Below are 20,536 nucleotides of genomic sequence, written 5' to 3'. Positions count from 1 at the left end.
TTTGCGTAGCTAGTGGATTTTTATATATTGACACCAAAAAAATATTTTATTGTCATGAAAATATATTTAAAGTAGTCTTACGAGATTATATTATGGAGTAGACTTTAGAAATATTTTTAATAATTATTTTAATAAAAGTAGAAAAAAAAATGACGAGCTCTGAAATTAATGAACCTAATTATATATTTTTTTTGTTTTTATATGTGAGTTCTCTAATTTTATAGATGCGTATTGCTAAATTATTGGGAGTAGCTGGCACGGACGTTCCCTTATCAGAAATACAAGCTCTAATGACACCTTATAAGGTAAGAAAGTTTACAAAGTACTATTCTTGAAATTAATATGTAATCGTTTCAAATTGAACTCGAAAAGTTTTATGAGAGAATCTTTCGTGTATGGCAGCTAATCATGTAATGCCCATTTTTCTAATTTTATTACAGTTAAGCTAACCTAAAAACTGGTGAGCTTAAACTTTAAACAAAGCTTACAAAGCGTACAAAATTTCCAGTACAAAAGCAATTAAAAACCAGAAAAGGCATTGTGCGTTAGCCGTATATTCTCCAAACGTATCGTTAATATTGCAAACCGTACCCAAACTCGGATTCCAACACTACTATATTTTTTGAGGTCTCCGTGTTAAACTTAAATAATGAATCTGAAAACAATTGAAATTCAAATCATAGAACGTTATGAAGATGTAATTGACATGTTAAAATTTTTAAAGAAAAAAAGATAATCACAAATCTTGTATCGAATTAATATAAATTTTATTATAATTCAATATGTACGTAACTATAAAGCATCAGTTCCATATTTCAAACCCTATTAGGAAATACTTTATTACCTAGAAACAAAAAATCTATATTAAAATTGTTGCCTTATTATTTAACGAAAAGAAAACTCATGAGTTTTGAAGACGTCGTGGATAAGACATCCGGTGCATTCGTATCTAGCGATGCAACGGTGTTCGAATTCCGCAGGTGGGTACCAATTTTTCTAATGAAATACGTATTTGACAAATGCTCACGATTGACGGTGAAGGAATAACATCAAATGATTGATAATAAATGATATATAAAAATCTTTTTGATTAATATAAAAATCAAACCCGCAAAATTATATAATATATTTAGCGTAATCACTGGTGGTAGGACCTCTTGAAAGTCCGCACGGGTAGGTACCATCACCCTGCCTGCCTATTCCTGCCGTGAAGCAGTGATGCGTTTCGGTTTGAAAGGTGGGGCAGTCGTTGTAACCATACTGAGACCTTAGAACTTATATCTGAAGATGGGTGGCGCATTTACGTTGTAGATGTCTGTGGGCTCCAGTAATCACTTAACACCTGGTGGGCTGTGAGCTCGTCCACCCACTTAAGCAATAAAAAAAAACATGAATAAAGTTAAAATGCAACAAAACTTAAACTTATATATGTATATCGATCTATTTATGGTTTTGGGAATAAATAGAAATAAATAATTTATAGATTGGAGTCAACGGGTATGCCTTTATAGTGACAAACAACGGATACATTTTGTTACATCCTGACTTGCGACCTGTGGTAAGTGTTTTAATTTCAAATGACTTGCCGACAAACAGTTTTAATCCACGGTTAATATTTTAAGCAAAAGTTGCAAGCGGTAAAAAATTATGTACTACCAAGTGTAAAGATAGTTTCCGAAGTCAAAACGGTAATAAACTATTAACTAAAGTTATCATTTACTAAACTGAGCCAAGTTATTTGTGTACGCAGTTTCATAAGTTCGTATTTCGTGAACACAAAGACAACTGACAGTAGCTTTGAACTGTGAGACATTACGTGATTATTCACTATAAAAAACTGGTGATTATATTATTATAATCACCAGTTTTTTATCACCCAACCTACCGAGAAGGATTCCAATACGACCTATATATATAAATAAATATAATTTAAAAATCAAAAATAACTGCTATTGGAGTAAGGCAAAAAAAAAAAATCAATTATAACTTTTTTACTTTGACGGTTCTTGTCAGGATATTAAGCGTAAAGAATCACACAATCACAAAGTAAGAATCACTAGGAGGACTGGATGACATATTCAAGATCGTGGGAATCCGCTGGATGCGGGGTGCGCAGGAGGGTTCATGTCGATCCTTGGGGGAGGCCTATGACGGTCCGTATGTTGACGTCTCTGGGCTGATGATGATCTATACTAATATTATAAAGAGGAAAGATTTGTTTGTTTGTTTGTTTCGAATAGGCTCCGAAACTACTGGACCGATTTGAAAAATTCTTTTTCCATTAGAAGCCGACATTGTCCCTGATGAACATAGGCTACTTTTTTTTAATTTTTTTTATTTATTTTTTTAGTTTCATGTGTGTTTTAATGTTTCCGAAGCGAAGCGAGGGCGGGTCGCTAGTTAAGAATAAAATTATTATATTGTCATCAGTCCTTGATGGGTGGGAAATTTCAAGTTAATCGGACAACTTAGGCTTAGTAAAAGTTACGTTAAAAGATTCTGTTACCATAGCATTACACAGATAAATAGATAGACAGTATTGATTACCTGTACCATTATTTTTGATACTGATTACCTATTAGCAAAGGTAATGCTAATAAAAATATGTCAAAAAAGGTAATGATGCGAAGCAATTAAGCATTTCGGCTTGATCGTAGAAAAAACATTGTAGTAAAGAAAACTAAGACTCCAATCCTATGTCTCAAGGTGGAATGATAGTGACAGGAATGACGCACCATTACTATTATGTACAATTTAATGTTTGCAGTTTCAACAAATCCTAAAGCCGAGCTACAACAGTGTGGATATGATTGAAGTTGAGTTGTTTGATGATGACCGAGGACCTAGGAACTTCAGCAAGGAGCTAACTGCGGTACAAATTCTTTTATTATTTTTTTATTGCCTTTGTTGGCAGACGGCATACGGCCCACCTGATGGTGAGTGGTTACCGTCGCCCATGGACTTCAGAAATGTCAGGGGCAGAGCCAAGCCGCTGCCTACCGCTTAATACTCTATTCTGTTTATAGAGTAACATTCAGCGCTTTTTTTTTTTTTTTTGTGTCAGGAGGAAATCGCCGGACTCCCACCCTCCACTGGGGATGGAGGGTGGGGCATGTCGGAGTCGAATCGACTAAAACCTCCTGTCGCTCAACAACCAACGTCCAACCCTCGCATGAGACAGAACTCATGAAAAGGCAAGGGGAGGAGAGTGAAGCGTTTAGTGCGGAGCACATCTCTCCCATCACCCTCCCCCTCGGGACGCCGGGCCAGCGATCGTCGGCGCCACGACCACAAGCCCTCTCGGAACATTCAGCGCTAACACAAATATAGTTTATATTTATTTTACATTTTTGGATATTGTTTGTTTCAGCTCCGTAAAGAAATCATCGATCAAAAGACAGGCAATAAAGTGATGAACGTCAAATATCACTTGGATGACATGGTAGGTTGATCATTAAGATGGAAAACTATTCGAAAATTATACAAAGAACAGCGTACAATGTGAAAATTTCTCATGTTTTATTGTACATCGAGAAAAACCTCAAAAACTTACGAAATAAGCATGTTCAAAAGTGTAAAGCAAACCTCGAATTTATAGATAAAGTACTAAATTATATATCTACTTAATAATATATTTTAGAGAAGTTTAATTTAATAAAAAACGTATTTAATTATATCTATTTGCGTGACTTAGCCCGAGGACACATTAACAATCTAGAAATATCTAAATAAATATCGTATTTACACCAAAACTTGATATTCCCCATTCCAGTTTTTTAAACATGAAACTTAAATCTCTTATCTTAAGAATGGTCGGTGGCACGTTGTGGTACCAAAGCGGTTCAGTAATTACTAAACCCTTAGCGATCTTATCTGCTCAATTATATGTAAAAAATACATGTAAATTTTGAAAAACTGTACTTTATATATAATAATATGACTTCAATATTAATTTTGATTTCCAGAAAAGAGTATCGCGAACTAAGAAGCATTACTTCTGGACGGGCATCAGTGACTCACCGTTTACTTTGGTAGTTACGATCCCCGAGAACTACGGACGTCATCGTATCACACCTCCCCCGACGGATGATATTCACCGCTTATCGCTCACATCCAAGAACATATCGGCCCGGCAGTATTTATCTGATAAATGGAGCGTCCACCCTGATTGGTAAGAACTTGAGCTTAACCTGCCTCGTCAGAGTATTTTAAAAATGTTGCGAGTTCAAACGACGCTAACTTCTTCGGTTTTTACTATTACAAAGAGAAGCCCTTCCATTGAGTTTGTATCTTTGATCTATTGTTTATTTTATTTAGGCCATCAGCGATTATGTAGGAAAAAAATTGTGTATAGTGTCTATGTTCATGAGTCGACGTCCCGTTATTTAAATAAGTTTTTTTTTTGCTAAGTTTGACAGATAAACTCAAGGACTTGATATTAAATATATGTTTAGCAAAAACTATTGTCCGCCATAACACATGATATTGATACAACGTGTGATGGCTTTGAATTTTAAGATATGGTTTTTTTTTGTTGATGAAAGTCACACGTGTACATACATATGTACATTTTTACTTATAAAAATTGGTACCTGCCTTCAGAATTTTAATCCAGGCATATGACGAATACATCGGGTATCTTCTCCGTCATGTAACGGACAAACGTTTTGTTGTCAATTTGCCATAAATAACCTTAACAAAAAAAGTTATGATTGTTTTTAAATGCATTAAGTGTACCTTTAAATTTCGTTTTTTTATTATTATTGCTTAGATGAGTGGACGAGCTCAAAGCCCACCTGGTGTTAAGTGGTTACTGGAGCCCATAGACATTTACAACGTAAATGCGCCACGCACCTTGAGGTACAAGTGCTAAGGTCTCAGTACAGTTACAACGGCTACCCCACCCTTCAAACCGAAACGCATAACTGCTTCACGGCAGAAATAATTATAATAATAATAATTCAATTTATGCATTTAACTTTGAGGCTGTACTGTCGTCACTACGAGCGTACTTTTTCATCGCCCGAAGAAGAGTTGCTTTACTTTTTGGAGCGCGTTGCGAAGCCAGGGTGGAGATGGCCGGCGAAACCAAGACCCCCGGAACACCACAAGAACAAACAAGGCCACGAACGACATAACAATGGTAACGTTTACTAGAGTTGAAACAGCTGCAATCATTTGACGACAATTTGGTTTTCGTAGATTGAGTACTCATCTACTCATAAACGGACTCATGGCCCATCTAGTGCTAGACTAACTGAGCCCTTATAGCATATAATGCCAATACCGCCACCCACTCGAACCTAACATCGAAGTCTCAATTGTATTGTGTAAGGGTTGTTCCACCCTGCCTGTTTTTGAAATCGGATCGCATAACTTTTTTGATCGAAGCAATGCGAACAACAGTAACAATTACATAATGACAGTTTTGACATTGAAAATGTGCAAAAGCAACTCTAATTTCAAATGAACTTACATGATAAAGTAAAGCTGCAATTTTTATCATCCGTTAACGCCCCTGAGTAAGAAACGTAGTATGCAAATTCAAGAGCTCATTATATTGTTCGAAATATGAAAATACCCCGCAATTGTCGTTATAAAGAGATTACAAATTGTGTTTCAGGAACACCGGAAACTAAAGATCGGAACAAAGTTACAAACAGCACTCCCAGAAATGAATATTACTGTAAGTACAAAGTCTATTTTCGACTATTTTAGTGATAGTGTTAAGTAGACAGAGCTATTTTAATACTTTCGCTCAAATCGAAACATGAGATGAAAGACTTTAGTCTTTTGTAATAAAAGGTCGTCCCATCTTTCAAACCGGAATCAACGAATACACCGCGGCAGAAAAAGAGCAGAATCGTAATACGATAAGAATCACTCACTATGGGAATTTGAGGCGGGAGTATATGAATTTAGGAAGGAAATGAAATCTACCTACCTAAATTTTACGTTGATCGTTACCGTATTATTTATCTTTATCGTATCTTAATTGAGATATTTTATTCGAGCTATAGTTACAACGTAGTGTTTTTTTGCAATGAAAATTATTTCTAAAACATTAAACTACACAATTGAACAGGAGTTAGATTTTAACTGACCTAGATAAAATGTATTGAATCATTAAAAAGTCCTATTTTATGGTACAGGTGACCACGGCTTGATGCAGGCTCTGGTATATGATGCCAGAAACACAGCATGGTTCAATAAGAGTATTTCCGATTCGGCTTCCGATGAAAAAGCGTAAGTATATAACACTACTTGTATGTAAACAGCGTTTATTTATATTTTGCCATACTATCGAATCACGCTTGCAGTAAATGAAATTTTAATTTCGAAATAAATTGCTATATTGCATTAATGGGATAAGGATCGATGTCAAGAGCGAATTGTTGACTCCCAATAGTGGCATTTACGGGGCACTTTCAAAAAAATTGAAATTAGAATAATAATAATAATTATTTACTGGGACACACAGAATAATTAGATTTTTATATCAGATCTTTTTGGTGCACTGGTCAACCAAATTACTGACACGATAAGCATTTTCATAAACTAAACCAAGCAAATGAAAATGATATGTTTAGTTTGTGTTAGTTTGTGTGTGTATAAATACCCTTACGGTTTTCGGAGCGGCTCCGTAATATAAAAGTATTTTATAATTTCGAAGCGATTGCTTTTTTTTTAGCCTAATAGAAAATATTAGTAGCATTTCTCACGCACATTAATTTATTTTCAAATATGTATGATTTTGTGATTGTCACCTGGATAGCCCATTGACAAAAGTGATTGGACTATTGCCGAGGTAAAGTACCTTTAGATTACAAATTACTTTACAAATGTACTTGTTGCATGAACGAAAAAAAAGTAATTTCTCGGATCCGAGTTTAATATCAAATATTCTTTAATAGTATTTAAAAGTAAAATTTTATAGGAATGAAACTTAAAAATTAAAAAGAAATCTGGTATATAGAATATAACACTATATTTTAGACAACTAAATATACGAGAGAATTATTAGTTATATGTAATAGCAAGTTTTTTCATAGTCGATAATAAATACCCTTTGATTGTGTAACTAAACAATGCAGCCTCGGAAAGGTTTGTACGTTGTAAGTACATGAAGCGATTAACGGAATTGTAGTTGTGAGTATGAGAAACTGTAGTATTTTAGCTACAGTTCACGAAACGCATGACGGATAAACTTATTTCGCAGACTACCTAGTCTTGCCATAAATACTGACACAAAGGAAAAAAAATATATTGCAAATAACATTTATTACTTTGACTGTGTGTTAGTTTAATACATAAATATAAAACAATTTAAAGTATAAAAAGCTTATTCGAAGTGGTCTCCATTGGCTGCAATACAGTCCTTTAAACGTTGAGGCCAGTTATCAATAGAAGCACGCACTCTTTCCATGGGAAAATTTTTCACTGCCAATCGTACGGATTGTTTTAGGGACTCCAAATTATCATGGCGTTTAGAGCAAGCTGTGCTCTCTAAAACTGACCATAAATCATAATCCAGCGGATGAAGATCGGGACTAGACGACGGCCAGTCTTCAGCTCTGATGAAGTCCGAAACGTTCGTTTCCAACCAAGACTGCGTAGACCGAGCTTTATGATCTGGCGCCGAGTCTTGCTGGAAGGACCATTCTTGATTATTGAACATGGTGTTGTTAAGGGGCTTCACTACCTTCCCAAGAATGGTATCTTGATACACTTGTGCCGATGTTTTGATACCTTTTTCACAAAAGTATGGCTCAGTCACTCCTTCATAGCTAATACCCCACCAAACCATCACTGAAGTCGGATAGTGCGCACGTTGCACTCTGTCGACTAATTGGGAAGCTTCCTTAGAGCTTTGAGATAAATACGGTCATTTTGTTTGTTAAAATATTGCTCAATTGTAAAAAATTTCTCATCCGTAAACAAAATGTTTCTATGACCTCCCTTTGCGTACCGCTTCAGTAGTTGTTTCGATTTTACCACCCTATTCTCTTTTAAATTATCAGTTAAGAAATGACCAGTACGTCTCTTATAGGCTGCAAGTCTTAAGTCATATTTTAAAATACGCGACATGGTTCTAAGTGCTATCTTCATGTCCCGAGATAAAATCTTTTGCTTTCCGACAGGATTTCTTCGAATTCTTTCCCTTACTGCTTTGACCACCTTTTTCGTACGAACACTACGTGGACGGCCAGATCTTCTTCTGTCACAAGCAGAGGAGGTCTCATTGTACCTATTAATAGCCCGGAACACAAACATTTTACTAATACCAAGCGTATGGAGAGTTTTAAAAATTGCATTTAGCTCCATACCTACTTTGTGTAATGCAATCACAGGGATTTGGTTCTCTATCACCCCACTCCATTTTAATATCGCAAAATATTGTACAATGTATTGGCGCCAAAATGAGAAAACTCAATGACCAATCATATAAAAATGACAGATTCCAAATTCAAATGTAATATTTTGGTTATTTTTAATTGTAACAGTATTTATGGCCAGACTAAGTATATGACCAGATGTTTGATGTCGAATTATATTTTTCATGACTAAAGAACAATCTTATATGGAGTACAAGTTGACTTGAAGAACAAAACACAACTAAAAATCCAACCAAAATAACGCTATCGTAGCATGTATTTATTATATGAATGTAGCAGTTGTAAACGGAGTGAAGTGTACGGAGTTGAAAACCTTAATTTAATACTTTTTGACGGTAATTTGTAAATTAAATCAGTGTGCTTACTACGAGTTTATTAACGTTCTCGATAGCGTAAAAGTTAGCTCATATTTGTATGGAATGGGAACGTTTGCCTACGTTTGCCGTTAGGGGCGCTGTTCCAACTGCATACAAAATTGGTTTAACTTTTACACTATCGAGTACGTTAAAAACTCGCACTAAGCACACTGTTCTTGATAGCGTCGCCCTAACTTATCGCTTTTCGATGGTCGATGGACACTTTTTATACACTAGAGTAGTAAGAATCAATTAATTCTTGGTATACAATTTTATTGGTTTACAATGTATTTAGAGTTTCACTAAACACGAAGCTCGCAGTCCTAATCGTAAACGAATTGATCACAGGTCTGACTTCATTCAGCGTTTTGGATACATCGTGGCATTTCTGTCAACTCACAGCGGATTGACACGATGGCAAACTCATCCGCCGAGGGAACAGGATAACGCTAGGTGACTCAGTTCAGCTTCATGCTAGTTAGTAGCTATTGTTTCAAGAAAGGCAGCAACAACGGTTATTTCGACTTCGAGTTGCTTAGTACGAGTTTTTTTAACTTCTCGATCGCGTAAAAGTTAACGCAAATTTGAATGGAATTGAACAGTGCCCCTAGCGGCAAAAGTAGGGGCGCTGTTCCAACTATGTACACAGAGTAGTGAGTAATTAGAGATTCTTCACTACGTCACAGATTAAACTTTCGCTACTCTCTCATTAGACCTCAATAGATTACTTTTAATACTTTTTTGAATATTAGTACCTATATCTTTAAATATCTTCAGGGCTGAATTCGGAAAGCAATGGCCCCGTTCGATAGATGAAGTGTGGTATCGTCGCGCTGTCGAGCAACATTACGTGGATCCCCTCAGCTACGTTTACAGCGTTGAAATAAACACAGATAAGTTTCCGTTGAATAACAGTAATGCTGTTGTAACTGCTTCTCATGCGGTGTTCCACGGAGACGGCTACAAGAAAGCGCCAGCAGCCGTAGTCGGGTTCCAGTTCAAGCACGAACGTCTTAGCGAGTGGTTTGAGAATATAACTTCGTCGGTAAGTTTTCGGTAGGATTTTACAATAAAAAAAACAAATGAAGTACTCAACCAACTTTTATACTTTGATGTAATTTTAAGCACTTACCCATAAAGATTAAATACTTTTTTTTATTGCTTAGGTGAGTACACGAGCTCACAGCTCACCTGGTTTTAAGTGGTTACTTGGAGCCTATAGACATCTACAACGTAAATGCGCCACTCATCTTGAGATATAAGTTCTAAGGTCTCAGTATAGTTACAACGATTACCCCACCCTTTCAAACCGAAACGCATTACTGCTTCACGGCAGAAATAGGCGGGGTGGCGATACCTACCCGTGCCGACGCACAAGAGGTCCTACCACTAGTAATTACGCAAATTATAATTTTTGCGGGTTTGATTTTTATTACACGATGTTATTCCTTCACCGTGGAAGTCAATCGTGAACATTTGTAGAGTACGTATTTCATTAGAAAAATTGGTACACCGTTGCATAGCTAAATACGAATGCACCGGACGTCTTATCCTTTAGGCCACGACGACTTCAGTCCGAATTTCATTTTGTTTAACCATAAATAATTTAATATACAGGGGACCTATATAAATTATTGTTGTATTCATTTGTGTATTTAAATTCGTAAATTAAAGAATAATTTATATACAATGACCGGACGTGCTTTAGTGTGAGCACAACAAGGAATGCGTGACTTGTCTCTCGGACGCCTGGGACTGTTACCTCGTCGATAACAACGGTTGGATCGTCGTCAGCGAGGATGTTACACAAAATGGCCAATTCTTTGGAAGGGTTCGTTTGTTTTCAGTTTTAATATAAGTATCCGTTTTCATTTATTTATTATTATTAGATAGAAAGTCGAAGGAACTAATCTTTCCTGTCGTTTCGAACCGTCACCGAAAGATCTTCTTTAGAACCTGAAGGTGGGCGTAAGCCTTCTTCCTAGAAACATATAATTGCGGACTTGCAGTAGTTGAGCGTCGCCTTTAGGTTTCTACCGCCCATGATCTGTAAGCGGAGTAAAATGTCCCTTCGGAACAAGGTGACACTTTACAAAACTTACATAAGGCCCGTCATGACTTACGCGAGTGTGGTGTTCGCTCACGCGGCCCGCACACACATAGACACCCTCCAATCCCTACAATCCCGCTTTTGCAGGTTAGCTGTCGGGGCTCCGTGGTTCGTGAGGAACGTTGACCTACACGACGACCTGGGCCTCGAATCAATTCGGAAATACATGAAGTCAGCGTCGGAACGATACTTCGATAAGGCTATGCGTCATGATAATCGCCTTATCGTTGCCGCCGCTGACTACTCCCCGAATCCTGATCATGCAGGAGCCAGTCACCGTCGACGCCCTAGACACGTCCTTACGGATCCATCAGATCCAATAACCTTTGCATTAGATGCCTTCAGCTCTAATACTAGGGGCAGGCTTAGGGACCCCGGTAACCGTACTCGTCGAACTCGACAAAGAGGTCGACGTGCAACCTAACCCATGCATCAGCCCGCTGAGTTTCTCGCCGGATCTTCTCAGCGGGTCGCGATTCCGATCCGGTAGTAGATTCATTCGCGAAACAATTGCTCTTGAGTTGTTAGGTCTCCTTCGGAGGCGCTCGGGCAGTTGTTAGCAAATCCCACCCCTCTTGGCTGAGCCTTTGCTCGCCCACCTGTCCTGGTGAAACTGGAAAGGCCTTCGGGCCACCAGTAAACTTTCAATCATAAATAAATGAGATGTTGTTACTTACCAATGGCGGGTTAATCAAAATTACAACACGCCATACCACCACTAGTATTGAATTGATATTAGTTTATTCAAAAGACGATTCATACATACCTAAGGTATTCCGGAATGTCTCAACGGTATTAGTAAAAGACTCTCCACAGAAAAATACCTACATCATTGTTTCGGTTGCACGCAATGTAAAACAATTGAAATCGGTTAGTTCAAGGACATTGTTTAATATGAAGCAGGCAACGACCACCTTGCTTTGCTTTACAATGAGTGGTACGAAATATGTGCTGTAACTATAATATTTTCGGCTTAACTTAGAATCTGAATATTGCTTTTCGTTATTTTCTACTATATCTAAGATGTGTATTTTGGCAATGAAAGTGAGTGGTTGCCAGACTTATGGATACCAAAAGCATAGGAAAGTTGCCTATGGCCGAGCCCCTATGTGTCCTTTGAAGAAGACATGTTATACCTATATATTATTGATCAGGACACACCGATGAATGAAGTTCAAGAGCCGAATGGTACTTTACAAAAATATCTCTGGAAACGCACCGTGAAACAATTGCGTTTTCGTCGAAGTAGTTTGTAGCATTTTAATCAATCCTTTTCCCTGATTTTCCTCTAACTTTGTCAAGTAGGGAAATATGGGTGAAAAATGTCTATTATAATTTTATTGATGCATACATAAATATCACCAAATAAATAGTTTAAGCTATTTTCAATTAATTATCAATTCAAATAAAATTTATCAATAGCTCTGAATTGGATAGCATTTGAAACTCGTATTCTAGACTGCAAAATTTCAGATTCGTCCCGATATAATGACGAAGCTGATCGAAGACGAAGTTTACAAAGCCGTGCATATTGTAGACTATCAAGCTGTCTGCTTCCGAGAAAAGAAAACCACGAATCCTGCTTCAAAATTGATGACGGTGAATATAACGATCTAACATTGATTGTATTTGTAATATTATCTAATTATGAATTCTAATACATATTACATTCATTGGATTGTTTATGTCTAACTGTCCACACACCGTGTATCGGACTGTGTTAAAAACATGAAAAAATTCTGGGTACTTCAAAATTCATCAGACGGAATTGTCTTGGCTTTACACCTGACATTGCTGACGCACATGACCACCCCTCATTATCTGTATAGTCTAGTATATCTGTAGCGATAAAAAAAATTCTAATAATTCCTTAAAAAAGTTTTGACATAAATTTAATTTCAAACTGGAACATATTTCAATTTCACAATTTTTTTTTTTGTGTTTGCATACCTAAACTACGATACGAGATTCATTTCGATGGATGGTCAATCAAAGTATTATAATGTTGCAGCCGTTGCACAATTTTAAGATCATAACGTCATGGTTTGTGTCTACAACTTTATGGTTTTACAACTCGATCGCTTTAAGTCTCGCTCAAGCCTCCAGCTACTCTTTCGACGATGGTAAGTGATTTACCCCAGTAGCTTTTGTTGCAATATTGATAGAAATCAATAAATATATTAATGAATATATATGACGCTAACTGTCGCGCATGTGGAATGTACACGTGTGAATTTATTGTGTAAGTGTCTAGTTACCAAAGAGCATATCCCAACAAACTGCTTTAAATGTACCCAGAGGTTTTAAAAGAGAAAGTGCACTATAAATGTTACTAAGAAATAAATACTGTTCATTGTATGGCAATCATTTTACAGTGTTCTGCACAATTGTCAAAATATTGGCGAATTGCATGATCACAATTGTTCTTTTTATAAAAATCGATTATTGCTGAACTACTGAGTATTTCGTTCTTTCAATTAATATTTGTTACTCGATAGGTCTATCGCATCGAGCAATTGGGCAGCCTTATCTTTCTGTTAGATTCTGAGCGCGCACTAGTTTCACAGACTATTTAGATCACTATAAAATATAGAAGTCAAAATTTGTTGATGGAGTCAACAATTGGACTTAGATGTTTGACTAAAGTAGTAATGACTCCATTTGTTTTCAGACTATGTTACACCCACCGGTGAGTTATAGAGCACTGTAGAATTTACATATAGTCATTTAGGTACAAACTTCAAGCTTTTTTTTATGTGACCCACAAATTTTTAACATCCTAGTTCATGCTCTAAATATTTGTGGTGGGTAATGTTTCTAGTTGGCACGGGATAATATTTATTACTGTTCTAATTATTATTATTATTATTCCCCACCTATTCGCTGGTAACCCTTTGAGGCTGTTCCAGCTACGCCCTGACGGGTAGGTGAGCTCACGGGCTTAACCTGAGAGAATTTGCTAACACTAGCCCTAGCAAGAGCAGTGCATCGGGGTCGGGACCCACTGAGAAGATCCGGCGCGAAACTCAGTGGGCTTTCTTCTACCTATTTTACGCGAAACATCGTACGTTCTGATTTGAAGGCAATTCAATTAGGACTTTAATCTCAAGTCTTTACGGGCTCAAATACTCATTCAACATCTAGCCATCGTCGACATTCACGTGAGCTCACCTGGTTAATTTTAGTTTGAAAAAAGATACAAATATCATTCCATATTTTCAACGTATAGGTATATAAAAGTATAAGGCCAACATTGGAACAACGATTAAATACACATTACTTTGCCTGTTTCCACTATTTCGATTTCTTATATAGATAGATGTAGATGCTAGATCATTTTCTTTAAATACCTTTTAAGATTTCACAATTAACAATAATAGTTCTGAATTTTAGTGACTTCATTTCGTAATGCACTTTAGTTTAATTTTGTTTGGAATATAGGTATTTTATTTACCCAATATTTTAGTGCATCACTCGTTTTCATAAAGAATTTGAGGAAAAGATTTTCATATCGAAAATCAATTGTTATATATATATTTTTTTTTATTTTTTTTATTGCCTTTGTAGGCAGACGAGCGTACGGTCCACCTGATGGTAAGTGGTTACCGTCGCCCATGGACTTCAGCAATGCCAGGAGCAGAGCCAAGCCGCTGCCTACTGCTTAATACTCTCCACAAGCCTCGTTTGAAGAAGGACATGTCATAGCGCTCGGGAAACACCGTGGAGGGGAGCTCATTCCATAGCCGGATGGTACGTGGCAAAAAATACCTCTGGAAACGCACTGTGGATGACCGCAGTGGCTCCAGGTAGTATGGATGAACTCTACTCCGGTGGCGGGCGGTGCGATGGTAAAAACGAGACGTATTGTAGTCAATACGTCTGAATAAAACTTTACATTGTATATTAAACTTAATTGAATTTGATATTTATGATGGTATTCTTTTGAAATATATTTGACGAAAAATAAAAATGCATTTGTAAATGTTTAAAAATAATTGAAGTCGTGAAATGGAAAATTCCATTTTGTATAAATGGAAGTTTGGTCCAACAGACCATGTTTATTTGGGAGATTAAAATCCACGAATTCTACGATTACAGACCATAACTTTCGCATCATATTTAAAAGGTACGCTATCTAGCTATTTAGTACGTATTTTTGTAAACCACTGATTAAAAAAAATTAACTTTTACTGTATGTTAAAAAAAATTAAAGCTTGATAACAAATAAATACTATTTTAAATGGGAAAAATACTTAGTTTTTACCGTCTTAAAAGGCAGACGAGGGTACAGCCTACTTGAAGATGAGTGCTATTGATGCTTAGGGACAACAACAATGTCAGAGACACAGCTAGGCGGATATGTTGACAATTTAAAACATACAGAAGATGTTTCTCGATTAATTACATAGTATGTTAAGTGGATAGTCACAGTAATCAGGACTGATTCACTAGTTCAGCGACTGCTTTCCTGAAGACCAGTATGTTTCTGAAAGATATTGTTTTTCCGATACCTAAAATATGCACAGGATAAAATAGTTTTATTTTTTTAATTAACTAACCGTTCTGTTGTACCTATCAGCGTGGGTAGATGTTATCTCGTTTATTTACGACAATTTATTTTGTAAAAATTATTTCCGTTCTATTTTTAATACACTTCTTTCACTGACTTCGTAACTTAACATCTGTAATTAACAATACCTTGTCATTTCAGGGGAACTTAATCGATGGGATTTTTGTATTTTCTTAAGCTTTCACTGGTCTCAAGCATAAGATTGAACTGTAAAACTCTCGCTTAATCATGTTATACTTTTTTAGTAAAATACTTTTTGAAACCATGTCATTCATATTCTCAACTTTTAAATTTCTTCACGTGCATGAACAGGGCAAAAGGAGGTCACATTTTTTTTAAATAAATTTACCATGTACCTAACTAAAACCAGTATTGTATTATACATAATTCGACGTTTGAAAGGCAAACGTGATTAAGCGACAATGCGTGAACTTTACAGTAGACTAATTCAAAGTTGATATACCTGAAAAAAAAAATATTTTAACGAATCTAGCTGTAGGATTGAAATTATTTTAATATACCTAGAATTTTTTTTTTTGCGCATCGAATATGGTTATTGCCTATCATTTATGTACAAAGCAGTTATTGTCGCTTAGTCACGTTTGCCTTTCAAGTGTCGATATGCATGTTTCATCGTTGCATTGTTTATGTTCAGTAATATCACGATTTTGACCGCAGTTGCATATCAGAGTTACGAGAACGATGAAGAAAATGACGACTCTTACATGTCGAAACCGACGAATATGCGAACTTTAGAGAGGGACTTCGAGAAATTGGTGTTGATCAACAGAACCAGACCGACGCCTTGCGATAGAGAAATGTTCCTTTACCAGCTCGAGTACAGCAATTTGGACGCGAAATTAAACAAGCCAGTTAAAGACTGCGAAAGGCCGTTTTACGCTCAGCTTGTGAACTATACGAATATGCTTATGATAGTTGTCGATGCGAGCTGCCCTAGAGAAGAAGCGTCTATGTCTTTTATAGAAGCGACTGAAGTCCAATACAATGAATCGTTGCCATGCTTGAAACATGTGCATCCTCTTTACAGAAAACAACCTACATCGTGTATCAAGAACCACACAGAAGTACGTACATTTTTTTATACATAGCTAATGCTAAATAAATAGCGGAACTCTAAAATCTCGTTGTGGAATTTGTCCGATGTCAAATGTTAATTAATCAGGTAGACAGCGGCCTGGTTCTGCCCCTGGCATTGCTGACGTCCATGAGCGACGGTAACCACTCACCATCAGGTGGGCCGTATGCTCGTCTGGCTATACGGCAATAAAAAAAATCGGGGACTAGCAAACTTTTTTTGAAATTTGGAAAGCATTGCATGGATTTCTGTGTGCTTACTTAGTGTGAGTTTTTTAACGTTCTCGATAGCGTAAAAGTTAGCCCAATTTTGTATGCAGTTGGAACAGCGCCCCTAGCGGCGAACGTCGGCAAACAGTCCCATTCCATACAAATATGGGCTAACTTTTACGCCATCGAGAACGTTTAAAAAACTCTCACTAAGCACACTGTATGCAATGTGCCGAAATTAGAATTGTAGGTATTAAGGCGTTGTTAAAATTAAACTGAACATTTTTAGAGCTGTAACTTTTCATATCAAAACTATCCAGGCTAGGTAAAATAATAATTAGGTAGATGATTTTTTTCTATGAATGAAATATATTTATTTGTTTAAAGTTTTATGTTTCTTTTCAGGAAAGCAACATCGACATGTGCGGCAGAGGATCCCTTCCGAGCTCTAATTTTTTTTGGATAATATTTAGCACTTTCGTCACATATCATCATTTATAAATAATTAAATATGTACGTAACTTTCGAAACATCTAAATGTACAACGCTATAGATCTATGGGGTTGGTTTAGAAATATCACAATAAGGGCGATTTTAAAATTAATGTCTCAAAATGTACCTATAATAGTACCTATTATAGTTACATTTACATAATTTAAAAAAATCTAATGTATGTGAATGATAAGGAAATAATAAATAATACAGACAAATCCAATAATTTCCTATATAAAACATATTATTAATTGTCGATAAAATTCATATGATGTAAATTTTATTGATCTCTAAAATATTTATCAAAAAAAAAAACATATTATTTTTTTAAGCCCTAATAATTATTATTATGTATAATATATGTACATGTCATAGTAACATATCAATAATTGTTTTTAACGTTTTAAGTTCAATCGTAGTGTTATGCTCCCGTGGTGCCACGATTAGAAAACTTAAATAAAGAAAACAATAAAATCATCATATCAAACATACAAGTATTCTCCGTTTAATTTTCATTATAATTGTTAATCTAAAATAAGGAAGTATAAAATAATGTGTAGCTTTTGTAAAACAATCGCTTTGTAAAATAATCAATGAACTAAGAAACTGTGAACTGTTACTTTTTTGTAAACTCCGTCCTTTTAAGTTTATTGGATGGAGTTAAATAAAATTTATTTACATACTTATTATGCTCTTTTAAAATTTATTATAAATATATTATAGAGATTTTAAATATATTATATAGATTTTAATCTTATATAACCTACCCAGGGCCATAGCAACTGAACCTTGCCTTGAAATTAATGACTGGTGGAACCTGTTGGAAGAGAATAATATCTTGTTTTATCTTGATCTTTGTTATTATGTCATAATAGAATTAAAGTTCAGAAATTCTAAATTTTATTTTTAATGTAGGTTCAATAAATTTTATTAATGTAATAAACCTTTTTATTCAAATATGATTGTTGTTGGGTACAAAATAAATATTGCCTCTATTTCAAATTGTTTATTTTTAAACAAAACAAAAACAACATTAGCGAGCTTTTTTTATCCGTTTACAACATTTTATTTACTCCACAAATCAACTTCCAATCTTTTAATTATCAGTATGCAGGTCACAATAAATCCTTGATATAGAATAATATTAGCGAATGTCTTCTAACTACATACTTATTATTGTTACATAGAACTAGTTTTAGGGCAAACTAATTAATTACTTTCAATGGTTTTTCCTCTGTGTTTATTCAGAATGTTTTCAATTTCTTCCAGTAAAAGCTTGTGTCTTTCTTTCTTAAGGAGTGACTCTTGTAACTGTTCTAGTTGCTCTCCGCCTTCCATGAAACCTTTGAGATTATGAAAAGACCCACCACCATCTCGATGTTCTGTCACTCTATCTTGAGGGAAGTTGTATGTTCTTATTTTTTCATTTCTGTTGCCAGACCCAACCTGAAATGATCAAGAATAGCTTGAGATTTACTAAAAAAAATCTTAGGTTGTGAAGGAGCTGTGTATTCTAGTTTGAAGGTTGGAATACAATGCAATTAAGTTTTTGAATCATGTCTAAAATTGTGATGTCTAGGAGTTTCAGAAAAAAAGCTCATGGCAACTTAACATCAAACAGGCCAAAACCTTGTTCACTTGTTTATTGCATAGACAACAAAAGCCTAATTTAAATGTTCAGATTAATCTACAAAATATAGTTTTATAATTCACATAAAGAAAATAAAATTAAAGTCAAACTCAATTTTTTTAAATAGTTTCATTTCTTACTGTTTTTTTTTGCCCAACAATAATGTTACCAACACAGGAGGTAGGTTGTGAATTGCTCTGCAGAATTATTTATCATAATCCCTCCATTTCCAATTTACCATTGCACCCCAACTACAGGAGTAGTTTTTTCATACAATCTGGAAACGTTATATTAATCCAGACTTTGGAATTAATTCCCCTCCAGGGTTTGTTCCCAAATACTATGACACGCCAATACTTAAGCAAGGTTTGACAGTACTTAGAAGTAGACAGAAATTGGCTGTGACCCTGGATGGTTGTTGATGAGTAATGATGACCATATTATCAGATGGGCCATATGTTTATTTGCTTACAAAGAGAATAAAAAGTTGACAAACCTGCGATTTCCTCTCACTTTGCAGTTTTAAAGCTTGTTCTTGTATCTGCTTCTCCAATAAAAGAGTTCTCAGTTTCTGCATAGCAATTTGTTTGTTCTTTATTTGTGATCTTCCTTCTTGGCACTCAACCGTTGTTCCCGTCGGTGTATGTATTAGCCTTACAGCACTATCGGTTGTGTTTACATGCTGACCTCCAGCCCCACTAGCTCTTTTTGTCTCTATTACTACATCACGTTCAGGGATGTTCAGTTCTATTTCAGAGGGCTGTGGTAAAATAGCGACAGTGACTGTACTAGTATGTATACGTCCACCTTTCTCTGTAGCAGGAATTCTTTGAACACGATGCACTCCAGCCTCCATCCTCATCAGTTCAGGTACACCGAAACCTTGTATCAACATTGATCCTTTACGAACTCCACCTATTTCGGTTAAGTCAAATGATGCTATATCAACTTCCCAACCTTTGTTGATAGCATAAGACTGGTACATGTTGAAGAGTTCTTTTGCAAACAACATCGCTTCTTGCCCTCCAGCTCCTGCAGTTAGTTCTAAGAGTACACCACCTTCAGTTAATGGTGGTTCGAGAAGAATTAACTGTAAATCGTCATCTATTTCCTTTAGACGTTTCAGATATATCGCCGCTTCTTCCTTTATCATCTTTTTTATCTCACTATCGTCACCTTCTTTTTTATTTAATTCTTTAAGTGATTCAATACTATCGTATAAAGCTATCCTTTGTTCTAGGACATTTACGATTGGTTTTATTTCCTGTAAGCGTCTAGCTTCTTCGGAGGATTTTTTCATTTTACTTAGCAAGTTTTCATGCTCTACCATCAAATGCTTAAGATATGTTTGAATAGCAGGGTCCGAAAGGTTCATGATATTATGTGAGCAGTGTCTACGGAAATGCAATAATTGTCTTTCAGAATTCAACAACGAGCGAAGAAAGAGAAGTTTCGGAAACGACATTGTTAAATCGGCCAGTCAATTTTAAAGTTATTAAAATTTGTCAATTTTATATAATACTTGTTTCTTGGTTATGTTTTGATTGTCAATTGTTAACATAATGTTGGTAACCTACCAAGCATGTACTATTATACGTTTTACGACAATTTAATCCCATATCCCGAATTCAATTCAACTTTGTGACTCGATCAGCTGAGACATGACATTGACACCTG

At 35.7% G+C, this 20,536-nt stretch overlaps 2 protein-coding genes across 14 annotated transcripts in view; one reads left to right on the top strand and one right to left on the bottom strand.

Annotated features, from left to right (window-relative positions):
• Window positions 1-18,231, top strand: part of stj (voltage-dependent calcium channel subunit straightjacket) — a 26,322-nt gene extending 8,091 nt beyond the window's left edge. For 5 of the 13 annotated variants that reach the window (XM_089727820.1, XM_089727825.1, XM_089727823.1 and 2 more), the window contains 17 exons: window positions 225-305; window positions 1,484-1,558; window positions 2,768-2,872; window positions 3,371-3,442; window positions 3,966-4,171; window positions 4,986-5,143; window positions 5,624-5,686; window positions 6,153-6,246; window positions 6,758-6,808; window positions 9,101-9,205; window positions 9,530-9,797; window positions 10,461-10,583; window positions 12,336-12,461; window positions 12,874-12,985; window positions 13,534-13,551; window positions 16,111-16,517; window positions 17,143-18,231. In XM_089727820.1, coding sequence (XP_089583946.1) covers window positions 225-305; window positions 1,484-1,558; window positions 2,768-2,872; window positions 3,371-3,442; window positions 3,966-4,171; window positions 4,986-5,143; window positions 5,624-5,686; window positions 6,153-6,246; window positions 6,758-6,808; window positions 9,101-9,205; window positions 9,530-9,797; window positions 10,461-10,583; window positions 12,336-12,461; window positions 12,874-12,985; window positions 13,534-13,551; window positions 16,111-16,517; window positions 17,143-17,238 — 2,160 coding nt within the window. In that variant the 3' untranslated portion in view covers window positions 17,239-18,231. The remainder of the gene's footprint in view (window positions 1-224; window positions 306-1,483; window positions 1,559-2,767; window positions 2,873-3,370; window positions 3,443-3,965; window positions 4,172-4,985; window positions 5,144-5,623; window positions 5,687-6,152; window positions 6,247-6,757; window positions 6,809-9,100; window positions 9,206-9,529; window positions 9,798-10,460; window positions 10,584-12,335; window positions 12,462-12,873; window positions 12,986-13,533; window positions 13,552-16,110; window positions 16,518-17,142) is intronic. The other 8 variants (XM_028178702.2, XM_089727829.1, XM_028178698.2 and 5 more) reach the window with 4 other exon arrangements.
• mRF1 (mitochondrial translation release factor 1) lies at window positions 18,221-20,536 on the bottom strand. Its single transcript, XM_089727831.1, has 2 exons — window positions 19,356-20,536; window positions 18,221-18,675 (listed from the first exon to the last, which is right to left on the bottom strand). The coding sequence occupies exons 1-2, from the start codon at window positions 20,322-20,324 to the stop codon at window positions 18,439-18,441; spliced, it is 1,206 nt and encodes a 401-aa protein (XP_089583957.1). The 5' UTR covers window positions 20,325-20,536; the 3' UTR covers window positions 18,221-18,438.

This window comes from Bombyx mandarina, chromosome 05 (genome assembly GCF_030267445.1).
Source record: "Bombyx mandarina strain Sakado chromosome 05, ASM3026744v2".
Taxonomy (NCBI): Eukaryota; Metazoa; Arthropoda; class Insecta; order Lepidoptera; family Bombycidae; genus Bombyx; species Bombyx mandarina.
This window is presented reverse-complemented; position numbering and strand designations above follow the sequence as displayed.

What these genes read in the sequence shown, in the direction of transcription:
- mRF1 (XM_089727831.1), bottom strand. Translation starts at nt 20,324, where the DNA reads ATGTCGTTTCCGAAACTTCTCTTTCTTCGCTCGTTGTTGAATTCTGAA. An exon ending in AAAGTGAGAGGAAATCGCAG is followed by an intron (nt 18,676 to 19,355) that starts GTTTGTCAACTT and finishes TGATCATTTCAG; the next exon opens with GTTGGGTCTGGCAACAGAAA.